General features: G+C 34.7%; 1 protein-coding gene across 1 annotated transcript in view; it reads left to right on the top strand.

Annotated features, from left to right (window-relative positions):
- Dnah7 (dynein axonemal heavy chain 7) overlaps nt 1–16175 on the top strand; it is a 323134-nt gene that overhangs the window by 153126 nt on the left and 153833 nt on the right. The window contains exons 26-29 of the mRNA XM_071619296.1: nt 145–247; nt 368–495; nt 6746–6958; nt 13082–13180. Coding sequence (XP_071475397.1) covers nt 145–247; nt 368–495; nt 6746–6958; nt 13082–13180 — 543 coding nt within the window. The remainder of the gene's footprint in view (nt 1–144; nt 248–367; nt 496–6745; nt 6959–13081; nt 13181–16175) is intronic.

Raw genomic sequence — 16175 nt, forward strand, 5'->3', positions numbered from 1 at the left:
ATAAGCTGTCTTTAAAGATAAAAGTGAATAAGCAATTTCCTTGATAGGATATTAAATCCTTGAAAAGATCAGGTGAAAATACAACAATTCAATGTAATATTCAATCAGATAAAGTTGAAAAATTTCATTACTCTTTTCTCCCAGGGACTGTTATCTTGTGGAGCCTGGGCTTGCTTTGATGAGTTTAACAGAATTGATTTGGAAGTGCTTTCTGTGGTTGCTCAACAAATCCTTACTATCCAAAGAGGTAATGAACTAATCTGTCATTGTATTATGTGAAAATAGAAGAAATATAGGAGGTAACGAATGGCATAAGCCACATTTATATGGGTTTTTGCTAAGTCATTTCATTCTTGATTATCCACAGGTATTAATGCAGGTGCTGAAATACTAGTGTTTGAAGGAACTGAACTAAAACTTGACCCCACGTGTGCTGTCTTTATAACAATGAACCCTGGGTATGCTGGGCGATCGGAACTACCAGATAATCTGAAGGTATGAAGAATATAATGATCTCATCTGTTTTCTTTTCACAATTTGCAAAGTTAATGCAAAAAGAAAGAATATGCTACCCTAGAATTTTATGTAAAATATTTGCTTTCAGGCATGACAATATTTTATTTAGAAAATTGTTCTAGAAGATAATCAAGCTTTGAGTAAAATAAATATGTATACCTTTAGAAAATAAATATGTATACAAGGTTCAATTTCCAAAAATTTATATTTTTAAATAGTGTTGGACATTTAAGTTACTTTTAGTTTTCCTGCATTCAAAAATAATGTCACAGTGGGTAGTTTTCCTTAAGGCTTTTCTCTATTTAAAACATTTCCAGCTAGAGATGAGCAGTATACTGCTAAATTGCCTTTGAACAGAGGTTGGGACAATTTATTTTCCACATCAATCCTCAATTTTCATTAATATACTGCATTATTTTTTAATTAAAAAACAGAACACTGCCTTAAGAAAATAGATCAGAAGCTTCACTTGAGAGTGTGCACACACACACACACAAACAATACCTTCTTTGATTATTAGTGAAATATGACATTTTCTTCATATATTTTTTAGCCATTTTATATTATTTTCTGGTGAATTGCATATTATGTCTTTTGCATAGTGTACAATGTTGGGGAATAGTGCAATGTCGATTTCAGATCCCAAACCAAGCCTTCTAACCACACTCCATGTCTTCCACCATTCACTTGTTTAGACTGGCAGCTTCTTAAAGTAAATGAGCAATTTTTCTTTTCCATCAAAAACTTTTGATATGACAAATTGCTGCCAAGTATTTTTGTATCCCTATTCTATGCTCTTTTATGTTAGCTTATATGTTTTAGTACTTTGACATAGTGAAGGAAGGCATGATTTTAAAATGAAAACCCAGTACATCCTTTGCCTGAAAAGTGTTTTGTGACTTTTCATTGCAGTTTTCTTTTGGAAAGCTCTTTTTGTAGCAGTTTTGCTATTCATTCCCTTATGTTACTCTTTTATTCAGTAGGATCAACCTGAATGCATAAATATTTATAAAAGCAGGAAAGGCAAAAATCTGTGAGTAGCTAGTGGTGGAATGCTGAGACCCATTATTGGTTGAATCTGTCAATGTCCCATGCAGACCTTTTCAGAGTGTGCAAGTTGACACAATGTCAAAATATTCTTGCATGGTTCTTAGGGTATTTTCCTTCTATATTAAGCCAAAAGTTGTTCTCAAATTTGATAGATATTGTTGTTGTTGTTCTTGCTGTTCCTCCTATGGTGTTCTCTTTGACTAGAGTTGCTACAGAAAATCTGTTTCAAGTATATACGGAAATAGCTAACAAGTCTGACGTGAAAGAGTTATAGATTCCTTAAAACAAAAACAAAACCACAAAAACTAAAAGACAAAAAGCCAGCTGGGCCTTATTGTTACCAGTCTCCAGAATCATCCTTGAAATCTCATCTTCGTTTGATGATTCAGTCAGCCACCAAAACCCAGGGATTCCATCTCATGAAAGTCTTATAATTCCTGCTGATCCTGGCTAGGCCTGCTGCCACACCTTGTTTTCACCCCTCTCAGTCTTCTCTTGGGTATCTTCCTGTGACAGCTCTCTTTTCACCAATTTCTTTCCCAGTAAACTCACCATTACTATGTTGTCACTGTTATCTATCAAACGAAATATAATCATATTATTTCCAGACTTAAACCTGCTGAGCTCCTTCCTGCCTAAAAAATAAGGTTCAAATTTCTTAGTAAAATCTATGAGAGCCTTGGCCTTAGGACCCAATGCACATGTACTACCATTTGCCTGCATCAGACTGTTCCATGGGGCCTCACTAGTCTCTGAATGTCCAATGCCTTTCTGCATGCTCTTTTCTTGCCTTTGAGTGTTCTTTTCCTGTTAGATTAATTTATACTCATCCTTTAATCTAACAGTGAACTACTTAACATACTACAGTTCAAATATGACCATCAGGATGAAGTCCCTGGACCTGGCAGAGGTTTGTGGCTGAATACTGTCATATGCATGTCCATGGCTTCTCTGGGTATTCCTCTATTGGAACTCTTAACTTGTAACCAGTTGTCAGTCTCTTCCCTCTGTCTAGATCTCTGGTGGCCAATTTCATAAAAAACACTTCACTGTTGGAGAGTTCTCAGTCTGCCAGAAGGTATATTGGGCAGGACTTCAACAGCACCAGCCTGGCTCTCCCCCCCCCCCTTTTTTTAAGTTGCATGCACCTCATGTATCTTTGTCTCAGCAAATTCTGGGTATTGATCCTGCTGCCACAGGCCACTTTAACTTTCTCAAACATAAGCCAAGCATTAATCCATATCCCTCCAAATGCAGTGATACCTCCCAAGCTCTCACTAGACTTAGGGATGGGAAGGGGGTTATGGGGATTCACAACATAACAGCAGCTCCTTTCAAAGGAAATATCTTCATAGATCCTTCCTTCTTTACCTTCTCTTTCAAATATAATCTACAAAATTGTGAGATGAGAAGTTTCAAGGGTTGGAAGGGCAGGTAAGATGTACTTTGGTAACTGATAAGTATTATTTCATGCAAAAAAGAGTCTCATTTTGACACTTTTTTTTGAGGAAATCTCAGTTTAATGAGCTTCTATGATATCTTACATAGCAGGTCACTATTTCTGGTGAAAGTCATAGCCAAGTGTGTCTTTTCATACACACATGCTATATTTCTCCAACAATGTCTAAAGTTCATGGAAAGGCGGATTTTTTAATTGATTTTATTTTTTAAATACACAACAGTAGAATACATTACAATTCTTATTACACATATAGAGCAAAATTTTTTATATCTGTATGTAAAGAATGTTCACACCAATTCATGTCTTTATACAGGTACTTTGGGATATTTTTGCATTAAAATTCTTATTACACATATATACCACAATTTTTCATATATCTGTTTGTATATAAAGTATGTTGACACCCAATTCGTGTCTTCATACATGTACTTTGGATAATGATGTCCATCACATTCCACCATCCTTGCTAATCCCCTGCCCCCTCCCTTTCCCTCTCACCTCTCTCCCTATCTAGAGTTCATCTATTCCTCTCATGCTCCCCCTCCCTACCCCACTATGAGTCAGCCTCCTTATATCAGAGAAAACATTCGGCAATTGTTTTTTGGGGGATTGGCTAACTTCACTTAGCATTACCTTCTTCAATGCCATCCATTTACCAGCAAATGCCATGATGTTATTCTCTTTTATTGCTGAGTAAAATTCCAATGTGTATATGCCACATTCATTTTGACACTTGTTACATCTAGATAAAACCTTCCTTAAAGAGCAAATTTTTAAGCACAACTCCACTTTAGAGAAGCTATATTTTAGATTGAAGCTATTCTGAGGAATCAATATTTAATGATCCTTTCAGAAGAGTTCAATGGTAGAAGCCATGGTAAAATGGGCATGTTCTAGATCTCATGTCCCAGAAGCCAATAAACTGATACCTAGCTTTCCAGAGAGCATGTGGAATGAGACATCCTAGTAGTACTGTAAATCCTGAATTTCCCATTTCACTCAACTAAAATCAAACTCATTCCTGAACAGGTCAAGGTAATTTTGAAATTTATTTCCAAGCCTTAGAAAGAAATAGAAGTTACTTCATAGTGGCACCCTGTCCTCCACCAATACATCTTAATTAAGCTTCTCTAGAGACCCTCACCACAGTTGTTCTTGTTAACAAAATATCAGTCAATATCTTTACAGAAGGGCTCAATGTGGTTAGACACCCTATTTCCCATTGCTCCGCTCTATCTTGCAAAAACTAAATTTAACTGCAGACTTGATGGATATACTCTGCTTTTGTGGTATAACCTGTAAAATCTCCCCTGATTGTTCTAAGAAATGGGACAATAGACACCTTCTAAGAACTCCAGGAAAAAAAAAATTGCTTCTATACTTCTATGTAAACTTCTGAAAAAAGTTATAAACCTCTAAGCTCTTCCCACCATAGGGTATAAAGTTTAAAGAATTGCTAGACTTGGTGTTCAGAGAAAGAATTTGTTTTAGGCAGAAATCCCCTTTAGACTAGCTGCAGCCAACAAACCTGCTTCCTGCTAATTCCTCTGGTGTCCAGCCTCTTCTGTCCTTCATCAGTTGCTTGAAGTTTTTTTTTTTTTTATCGCACCAATTCACAGGCCTTTTGACAGCATACTCCAGGAAGTAGTATTTTATGTAACAGCCTTCTTCCATAAATATCACTAATTTCTACTGAGATAAGCATGAAGGGCTATGCTCACATTGGTTACATGTGCTCGGATTTATTCAAGTCCTAGAATGGTACCAGTATCTATGTCTTTCTCTTCCTTTTTTCCTTTCTTTTTTTTACTCAAGAAGTTATGCCATTAGCTAAGCTAGAATCCAATTTAGTTTTTTTCCCTCCAAAGTGCTAAATTTGCCTCAAATTTACCGCTATCACTAACAAATTATTTCTGACACATCCAAAACCAAATTATGTTAGGTCAGTATGTCATATAGCTTGTTTTGGAGTCCTTCTGCAGACATCTTGACTGATATTTTGTTAATAAGAACACTTGTGATGAGAATCTCTAGAGAAGTTTAATTAAGACGCATTGGTGAAGGAGAGAGTGCCACTACACAATAACTTCTAACTATTTCTTTCTAAGGACTTGCTCAAACTGAATTAGGCCTAAAACTGTTTTGATCAGCATGCTTTTCTCTGTGATAAGTAAGTACCCATGTTAAATATTTGGTGGAGGTCTCCTAATAAATGGAACATCATGATAAGCTCTTAAAGTATCTTTACTCACTTTTTTTTTTTAGTTCTTTTGTACCAATGTGTCTGTTTCATAGTGTTTTACAACCATATTGCTACTGTGCTAGGAGAACATGAATAGGAATTGGAGAAATACCTTGCATGGTCAGAGGAAAACTTACAACACAGTACTGGGTGTTGATGCCAAACTCGAATAGCCATTTGTACCATTGTAGAAAGACTGTGTCACCATAACATAGCCAAAGACTGACTGACTGATTTGTGAATTCATTCTCTTTTATTCAAAAGTAGTTGTTAAGAATTTACACTTTTAAAGAGGTGCCATCTGGATTATTCTCCTTCATTCTTTTTTTTTTTCCTGTCATATATGTAGTAGTTAGAACACTTAAGATTCTCTAAAGTTACTTGCTCAAACTATATTTTTGACAATTTTTTTCCATCCTCTAATGCTAACCTTATTGATAAAGTCAGTACTAAGGCCTCTGACTAGCAGCTTACAAAAATCTATTGAAAGGGGCTTGCTTGATACAAATCTTTTACTTGTTCTCAGATGTGTAAGTGTCATAATAGAGCACTTATGCAAGATGTTCATATTTATTTTTATCTACCTTGTGTTTTGGTAATTCAATTAATTTCTGAAGATAAGATATTTACAAAATATATGAATACAATTGCCATTCACTATTACCATTCATTATAGGTGCTTTTTATCCCCTCAAGAATATTATTTTTCTTTTCTGTTTAGTACAAGAAAGTCATATTTTAATACATGGGTTACTGAAACTTAAATTTTCATATTTATTCTTTAAATATCTATTGAGCTTTCTGTTTATTTACCATACATGACATTTATTTGCCCACAATATTTAAAACACTATGGGAATAAATTACCTTTATAACTTGAAAAATTGATTTATCTCCTATAATAGTCATCTATGACTTAACTCTAATTTTCTTCCATTCTTATGTTTGCAGAAAGCACAGCATTACTACAGACACAAAAAGGTTCAGAATTTCCCAAAATATGTCATTTATCTAACACAGTCTTGTTATTAGGGGTTATTTGATTAGCCCCAGATTGTAAAATTAATTAGGTCCCTAGATAACCTTGCTTGAAGCCCCATCTCCCAACAGTAGGCACTTTCTCACCAGACCAGATGAGAAGCCCAGCTTTTGGACATCCTGGCCAAATCTTATCTTCTTTTCCCTATGATATGTTGTTTCCCACAAATAATATAACATAATTGATACTTAACATTTAAGATAGAAAAAAATTTATATAGTTAATGATATATTTATTATTATAGCCAAAACTAGGAAGCCAATTTTTAAAAATGTATGATTTGAGCATTGTCATTTAATACTTGTTTAATAAGTATTATTTATTGTTGAATAAACATTAAATTGTTGCATAAAAACTATAAAGTTGTATAAGGTATAAAATAAAGAGTATCTTAATGATCTTTTTGCTTCAAAGCACCTTTTGTATGCATCCACAGGCTCTCTTCCGGACAGTAGCAATGATGGTCCCTGACTATGCCATGATTGCTGAAATAGTCCTGTATTCCTGTGGCTTTGTCACTGCTCGGCCACTGTCAATAAAAATTGTGGCTACATATCGCTTATGTTCAGAGCAGTTGTCATCTCAACATCACTATGACTATGGAATGCGGGCTGTGAAGTCAGTGCTGACAGCTGCTGGGAATCTAAAGGTAGAAACTTGAGTGTTTCTGACTCATACATTTCCCATGTGTAAATCTGAGGTTTGTGTGTCTTCATAGAGTTCCAATGACAAATTGGTTTCATGAGTTAACTGAAAAATTAACTATTGTACTAAAATAATTTGTTATTCTGTAAACATGAAAAATAAATTTTTATAATAATTTTATAATAATTTCTAAAATCTAAGAATGTATACTCTTAGGGATTTGAGTTCTATTTCATAATTTTAGATATATGAAACTGGGTACTACAAGGAATAATATTGCTTGATGCTGAGAAATATTTTGAAGACTTTCAGTCTATAAAACATATACCCCTTTAAAGGAAATAATGTATAATTAATAAATATATGTAAAAGGTCCTAAACACCTTCACTTAATATAATTACCAATTGTAGCAACTGTGGACTAGTGGTGATCAATTTGCAATAAAATGTTTGTACTTAAAAATGGCCTAAATAACACACACAAATATATATACACAGATACACATGTATATATATATGAAAAACCCAAATACTTTAAGACTTGATTAGAAGTATTTTGTGGGATTGTGAAATATAAATGTACATTAGTTCTTTAGGAAGGCAAGATAGAGCTATAGTTAGGAGCAAAATATGCAATGTGACCTTGGAGTTTACAGAATTTTCCTGTTCATGATTTGAAAAAGATACAGATTTTAAAATCTATCCTATGCTATGGGTGTCCTATTAAGGAATTTGGAGCCCGACCCTACAATATGTAGATCGGAGCCAACTTTTTCTTCTATCAGACGCAGAGTCTCTGATTTGATATCTAGCTCCTTGATCCACTTTGAGTTAACTTTTGTGCATGGCGAGAGGAGGGGATTCAGTTTCATTTTGTTGCATATGGATTTCCAGTTTTCCCAGCACCATTTGTTGAAGATACTATCCTCCCTCCATTGCATGCTTTTAGCTCCTTTATCAAATATAAGATAGTTGTAGCTTTGTGGATTAGTCTCTGTGTCCTCTATTCTGTACCATTGGTCCACCCTCCTGTTTTGGTACCAGTACCATGCTGTTTTTGTTACTATTGCTCTGTAATATAGTTTTAAGTCTGGTATCGCTATACCGCCTGATTCGCACTTCCTACTTAGAATTGCTTTTGCTATTCTGGGTCTTTTATTCTTCCATATGAATTTCATGATTGCTTTATCCATTTCTACAAGAAATGCCGTTGGGATTTTGATTGGCATTGCATTAAACCTATAGAGAACTTTTGGTAATATCGCCATTTTGATGATGTTAGTTCTGCCTATCCATGAACAGGGTATATTTTTCCATCTTCTAAGATCTTCTTCTACTTCTCTTTTTAGGGTTTTGTAGTTTTCATTATATAAATCTTTCACCTCTTTTGTTAGGTTGATTCCCAAGTATTTTATTTTTTTTGAGGCTATTGTGAATGGAGTGTTTTTCCTCATTTCCGTTTCAGAAGTTTTGTCGCTGATATACAGAAATGCCTTTGATTTATGCGTGTTGATTTTATATCCTGCCACTTTGCTGAATTCATTTATTAGTTCTAGTAGTTTTTTTGTAGACCCTTTTGGGTCTTCTAGGTATAGAATCATGTCATCTGCAAATAGTGATAATTTAAGTTCTTCCTTTCCTATTTTTATGCCTTTAATTTCTTTCGTCTGTCTAATTGCTCTGGCCAGTGTTTCGAGAACTATATTGAATAGAAGTGGTGATAGAGGGCATCCCTGTCTTGTTCCAGATTTTAGGGGGAATGCCTTCAATTTTTCTCCATTGAGAATGATGCTAGCCTGAGGCTTAGCATAGATAGCTTTTACAATGTCGAGGTAAGTTCCTGTTATCCCTAGTTTTTCTAATGTTTTGAACATAAAGGGATGCTGTACTTTGTCAAATGCTTTTTCTGCGTCTATTGAGATGATCATATGGTTCTTATTTTTAAGTCTATTGATGTGGTGAATAACATTTATTGATTTCCGTATATTGAACCATCCTTGCATCCCAGGGATGAATCCTACTTGATCATGGTGCACAATTTTTTTGATGTGCCTTTGTATCCGATTAGTTGATAACAAAAATCAACAAATGGGACTTACTTAAACTGAAAAGTTTTCTCTCAGCAAGAGAAACAATAAAAGAGGTAAATAGGGAGCCTACATCATGGGAACAAATTTTTCCTCCTCACACTTCAGATAGAGCCCTAATATCCAGAGTATACAAAGAACTCAAAAAATTAAACAATAAGAAAACAAATAACCCAATCAACAAATGGGCCAAAGACCTGAACAGACACTTCTCAGAGGAGGACATACAATCAATCAACAAGTACATGAAAAAATGCTCACCATCTCTAGCAGTCAGAGAAATGCAAATCAAAACCACCCTAAGATACCATCTCACTCCAGTAAGATTGGCAGCCACTATGAAGTCAAACAACTACAAGTGCTGGAGAGGATGTGGGGAAAAGGGTACTCTTGTACATTGCTGGTGGGACTGCAAACTGGTGCGGCCAATCTGGAAAGCAGTATGGAGATTCCTGGGAAAGCTGGGAATGGAACCACCATTTGACCCAGCTATTGCCCTTCTTGGACTTTTCCCTGAAGACCTTAAAAGAGCGTACTACAGGGATACTGCTACATCGATGTTCATAGCAGCACAATTCACAATTGCTAGACTGTGGAACCAACCCAGATGCCCTTCAATAGATGAATGGATAAAAAAAAGGTGGCATTTATACACCATGGAGTATTACGCAGCACTAAAAAATGACAAAATCATAGAATTTGCAGGGAAATGGATGGCACTAGAGCAGATTATGCTTAGTGAAGCTAGCCAATCCCTAAAAAACAAATACCAAATGTCTTCTTTGATATAATGAGAGCAACTAAGAACAGAGCAGGGAGGAAGAGCAGGAAGAAAAGATTAACATTAAACAGATAGATGAGGTGGGATGGAAAGGGAGAGAAAAGGGAATTTGCATGGTAATGGAGGGAGACCCTCATTGTTATACAAAATTACATATAAGAGGTTGTGAGGGGAATGGGAAAATAAACAAGGAGAGATATGAATTACAGTGGATGGGGTAGAGAGAGAAGATGGGAGGGGAGGGAGGGGGGATGGTAGAGGATAGGAAAGGTAGCAGAATACAACAGTTACTAATAGGGCATTATGTAAAAATGTGGATGTGTAACCGATGTGATTCTGCAATCTGTATTTGGGGTAAAATTGAGAGTTCATAACCAACTTGAATCCAATGTATGAAATATGATATGTCAAGAGCTTTATAATGTTTTTAACAACCAATAAAAAAAATTAAAAAATAAATAAATAAATAAATAAATAAAATCTATCCTATGTGATTAAGAGCAATGGCATGCATTTTATCTTCTATAATAATGTTATTGAGAATGCTGATATATAGTGGTGATATTCCATTTCACATTAGCCTAACATAACTTCAAGTCTTTGTTTTTTTGCAATAAACAAAAGTGCCTAGGAGCAACAATTTGTATTAACCTGGCATGTCAGTATTACAATCCGGTCAGATAATAGGAGAGATAATGCATTGTTAGTGTGTATCATCACTGAAATCTTGACTGTGGAATTGAGCTATTAGAGTTAGGCTGCAAATGAATCCTGAAAATGAATCCTATCATTCTTTGTAGAAGCTAATTTAGAATTGTTGAATGTTTTGGCTTGAATATTTTGAAGTTTGTTTCTATTATATAAAGAGACAAGTTAAATAAACATTTGCTTCAAAATAATAGTCTCTCAAATAACAAAACAGGCTTCTGACACTTCATAATTTATTTGTGGTTAGATTGAGCAAAGACAAAACCCCGATGGCCAGGATTTGTTTTGGCAATAGGAGCTCTAGAGATTCAGAGGTGGCTGAACCTGACAGCCAGACAGCCTTGACTTTGTAAGATTGAAGCCACTGTAGTAAGAACAAGGCATTTATTTGGTATAAAGATTTTAGAGAAAAAGGAGAGGGTTCTAGAAAGAAAAGCATGATGGCCAGAGAAATTTTGGAGTGAGATGGTATCAGAGTTGGGAATAAATAATTCTGGAGTTAGATTTCTATTAATTATGTGAGTGCTATCATAGGCATGAGTAACACGTTCAGAGTTCAGTCAGATTCTTAGTTAACTTTGGGTAGATGGTTTGGAGTAAATGTAAATTTTCTTAAACACCCTCAACTGAGTACCTTACCCAGCCATCTCCACGTTCTCTATGGGCTGACATATGTGGCACAGTGAGCTACAGCTAGCAGCATTGCACTTCTCTGCCCTCCCACTTCCACTTCTGTCAGAAAAGCTTACCTCATTCCTTACCCAGAGTCGGTTTGTTGGCTTTGTATCTTTAAAGCCAATTGGAACATATTACTATTATTATGTCATTTAATTGCATGGTGGAGAAACCAATGATATATATAAACATGAAAAGAAGAAAAGTTTCCTTTCTATGAAAGCTGAGATTATTGTTTAAGAAAGATTCAGTAAAGGTGAAATGCTAAAAAAGATTGACTTTAAATTGGATGTGGATGAGAAAAAATTGTAAAACTGAAGGGCTTGGAAATTTATAAGGATGACACACTTAAATTGTTATACAAGTAAGTATCTTTGAAGACCATTATCCCCTTCAAAAAAATGAATGACAAAATTGAATGGAATAGATGATACTCTACTGATACAATTTTTTTGCAATAAATAAAAAAGGGTGCAGACCTCAGATAGGACATTAATCTCTATAATATATAAAGAACTCAAAAAATACAAAGGGAAAAAAAAGAATAACCCAATCGTTAAATGGGCAAAGGAACTGAAAAGACACTTCACAGAAGAAGAAATGCAAATGGTCACAAATATATGAAAAAATGTTCAACGTCACTAGCAATTAGAGAAATACAAATTAAAACAACACTAAGATTTCATGCCACTCTAGTCAGAATGGCAGTTAACAAGAATACAATAAAAATAAATGTTGGTGAGAATGTGGGGAAAAAGGTGTACTTATACATTGCTGGTAGGACTGCAAAATTGGTGCAACCACTCTGGAAAGCAGTATGAAGATTCCTAGAAAACTTGGAATGGAACCACCATTTGACCCAGTTATCCTACTCCTCAGCATATACCCAAAGGACTTAAAAATCAACATACAATAGTGATGTGACCACATCAATATTCATAGCAGCTCTATTCACAATAGCTAAGCTACGGAACCAACCTAGTGCCCTTCAATAGATGAATGGATAAAGAAAATGTGATACACATCCACAATGTAATATTACTCAGCCCTAAAGAAGAATGAAAATATAGCATTTGCTGGTAAATGGATGGAACTGAAGGCTATCATGCTAAGTGAAATAAGACAGTTCCAAAAAAACCAAAGGCCAAATGTTCTCTTATATGCAGATGCTGACTCACAATAGGTGGGAGGGAGGGAGGAGTGGAGGTTCACCAGATTGGATGAAAGGAATGAGGGGAAGGAAGAGGACATGGGAATACAAAAATAGAATTAATTGGAAATAACTTTCTTATGTTCATATATTAATATACAATGTATAACTCCACATCATAGTATAAACATAAGAATGGAAAGTTATACTTCATGTTATGTATGATGTCAAAATATATTCTATTGTCATGTATAACTAAAAAAACATTTTTTAAAAGGATGCAGAACTCTAAATTCAGAAAAAACATCCTGGCATCAAAATACGAGAAATGATTGGGTATTTATATGTTTTAAATTTAAATACATTACTTTTTTTCCAAAATGCCCACTTGTAGTGATTTTCACCTACTGCCTGTCTTAAAAGTGAGCTCTACCTAATATATAGGTAATGGTGACTGCAGAATTATATTGAATTCATGGCCAATGGCTTTTTACCTAGTATGTCTGAAAATCTAGTTAAACCTAGGTTTTTTAAATACACTAGTAAAACATTTAACAAACAGAAATGTTGGCATACATAATTAATCCAACAATATCAAAACAAATGAAAGTAACCTTTTTGCATTTGCTTAAATTGTACATAGGGCCTGTGTATTTGCATGTGTATGAACACCAAAAGGGTGTATTTAGCAGATGCAGATATCTTCATAAATATCTTTTCTTTTAGCTGAAATATCCAAATGAAAATGAAGAAATTTTGCTGCTTAGATCTATTATTGATGTAAATCTGCCCAAATTTTTGTCCCATGATTTACCACTCTTTGAGGTAAGAACAATTATTATTCCTATGTGTCAAAACTCTTATAATAATGTACTATTTATCAAAAGTCTAAATTTGTAAAGTCCTTGGAAGAAAATTCCACTATAAAATACAATGACATGTTATAGAGAAATGTAGATCATTCCTTATTTTACTTGAGATATTTTCACTAGCTTTGTTGCTTTGGACAACTTTCAGCAACTTGATATTTTTTTTTAAATAGTACTTTTTTTCCACAACAGAATATAATGAGCAAGCAAAATTTTAAAAATGTTTCCTTATAAATTCCACAAGAATGTAGGCTCAGACTCTGTGAAGAAGAGTAATTTGCCTAATACATCACTGAATTCTAAGCACAGAATAGACACTCAGTAAATATTCATTCAGTGACTGAAGAAATAAAACAAATAAGCTTAATTTTTTAAAAGAATGAGATGACTTTTATGAATTTTTTTCCAGATTATTTTAAATAAGAACCAAGTTTGATAATCATCCTATATTTTAAGATCAAATGATGAGCAACTGAGAGGAGGAAGTATTAGATGATTAAAGATAAGGTTATATTTCCCTAATATTGTTTGGTGTCATCCTTTTTCTCTTCCCCATTTCTGGTAGAATAATCAAGGGAGCAGTGGGCTGCTTATAAGTTAGATGTCCTGTCTTGCACTACTTGCAGGACAGACATTTAGCTTTCAGCATGTAAAGACTGAAGATACTATGGCTTTCATGGAGAAGGGGAGAAGAGATGCTGCCACTCGTGGGGCCCAGTGTCATTAGCTATGCATGGCATTATGTTTCAAAATTTTCTGAGAGGAGCTTTCCTTAGTATTTAGAGTTGGTGGTACAAATATTTTATGAAACAAATCAATAAGAAAATATTTCAAATTTCCTTCCTTAAGTTCTTCCTCAGTTTCCTTGGTACTGGTGCATTGTACAGATTTTCCAAGAACAAAGATATATTTATTTTCAGAATGTGGAAACAACACCTCACTAAGTGTATTCTTATGCTATTGTTCATTCGTTCGGGAAACATGTATTAAGCACGTTTCTCAAATGGAACACACTTGACATTTCCAACGGGGACAATTTCTTGTTGTGCACTACTGTCCCAAGCACTGCAAGACATTACCCCTCAGATCTCTATAGACTTATCTCATAGTGACAAGCAGAAGGACACCTCCATACATTCCCAATTCTATAACTGGCAGGAACATGAGGAGTTTGGGTTGGAAGGTACTGAATACCAAAAAGATTCTGCTTTTTTCAGGTGATGTATAACCAGCTGAACAATGTGAAAAGATTTCTATCTTTTTATTTAGCAAACACTATGGCCCTAATATAGAGCAGGTACTATTTGTGTATATATGTGCGTGTGATGCTGAGAATAAAGCCTAGGCCTCCCACATGCTCGTATGTACTCTACCACTGAGTATAGTCCCAGCCTGAACCAGGTACTATTTTAAGTGCTTTACAAAGTGTAATTATTTTAATGCTACAGTGACTCAAGAGGGCAAGTGCTATCATGAGCCCTGTTGTATAGGTGATGTAACTGAGGCACAGTGATGATAAGTAACTTGTATTTATGGCAAGTACTTGAGGAACAGGGATTCTAACCACAGTCAGGCTGCAGTGCACTCTTAACACTTTGCTGTGTTGTCATTTTTCCCCCAAGGAAATTTATTGCTCTGATGAACTGGGATGAATTTTTTTTCATAATAGTATCTAAATAAATGTAGGGGCAATTAAACTGGTATCTCATAAATAGCATAGTGTATATGCTTTCGCATTAAACACCACTGAAATTTCAATTTTACCTTCAAAGTAAAAAGAATAGTCATATTTCTCACATGAGTTGTGATAAAATAACCTTACCAGTTTATAAAAAATAAGTTTCTTAGACCTTGTAATTAAAACTATCTATGAATATATACAACATAAAACTGTAATTCTTTCTAAGCATACATTATGTGATTGTATTCATTTCCCAGGGTTTCCATGACAAACAACCAAACACAAACTTGAAGCATAAGGCATCACTTATTCTCTTGAAGATTCGAAGGCTAGATCTGAAATCAAGGTGTTGGGAGGCCATGCTCCTGTTGAAGGCTCAGAGAAGAGCTCTTCCTTGCCTCTGGCAGCCCCCTGTAACCCTTCATGTTTCCTGGCTTGTGACTGCTTCCCTCTAGGCTCTACCTCTATATTTACATGACTTTCTTCCCCACATCTGAACCTCTCTCCTTTCTCTCATGTAGATGCCACTCACTGGATTTAGGGGATTCCCTAAGCCAGTATGATATAATCCTAACTATTTTTGTCTGCAAGACCCTATTTTCACATAAGGTCACATTTTGAGGTTCTCAGTGAACCTGAAATTTGGGGAGGACACTTCTCAATCTACAACTTCAAGAGAATAAGTGATGCCTACACAATGCATTCTGTAAAATACTTCTGAACTAATTTTATATATGTATGAGATATGGATTAAAGTTAATTTTTTTGACATAACTAGTTGTTCTCATACCCTTTGTTGAAAAGATTCTTCTCTAATGAATTGCCTTTGTATCTTTGTTGAGAATCAGTTGTTTATGTATGTGTGAATCTATTTCTGGACTTCTTTTTCTGTTCTATTGGTATATTTATTACTTTTTACCAATATGGCAGTCTTCATAATAAACTTCAAAATCACATAGTATGAGTCCTTCAACTTTCTACTTTAAAACATTGTAAAACTAAATATAAACCTTGGGCTGGGGTTGTGGCTCAGTAATAGGGTGCTTGTTTCACATGTGTTAGGCACTGGGTTCAATTCTCAGCACCACATATAAATAAATGAATAAAAAAAGGTCCATCAACAACTAAAAAATATATAAAACCTAAAGATATAAAATTTTTAGAAGAAAACACGCAACTTTGAACTATTTTTACTTAAAAGATCTTTTTCCACTAAACTAAATATGTATTATATTCATATTTTAACTAATATACATGATTTACTTATGTA

This window comes from Marmota flaviventris, chromosome 11 (assembly GCF_047511675.1).
Source record: "Marmota flaviventris isolate mMarFla1 chromosome 11, mMarFla1.hap1, whole genome shotgun sequence".
Lineage (NCBI taxonomy): Eukaryota > Metazoa > Chordata > Mammalia > Rodentia > Sciuridae > Marmota > Marmota flaviventris.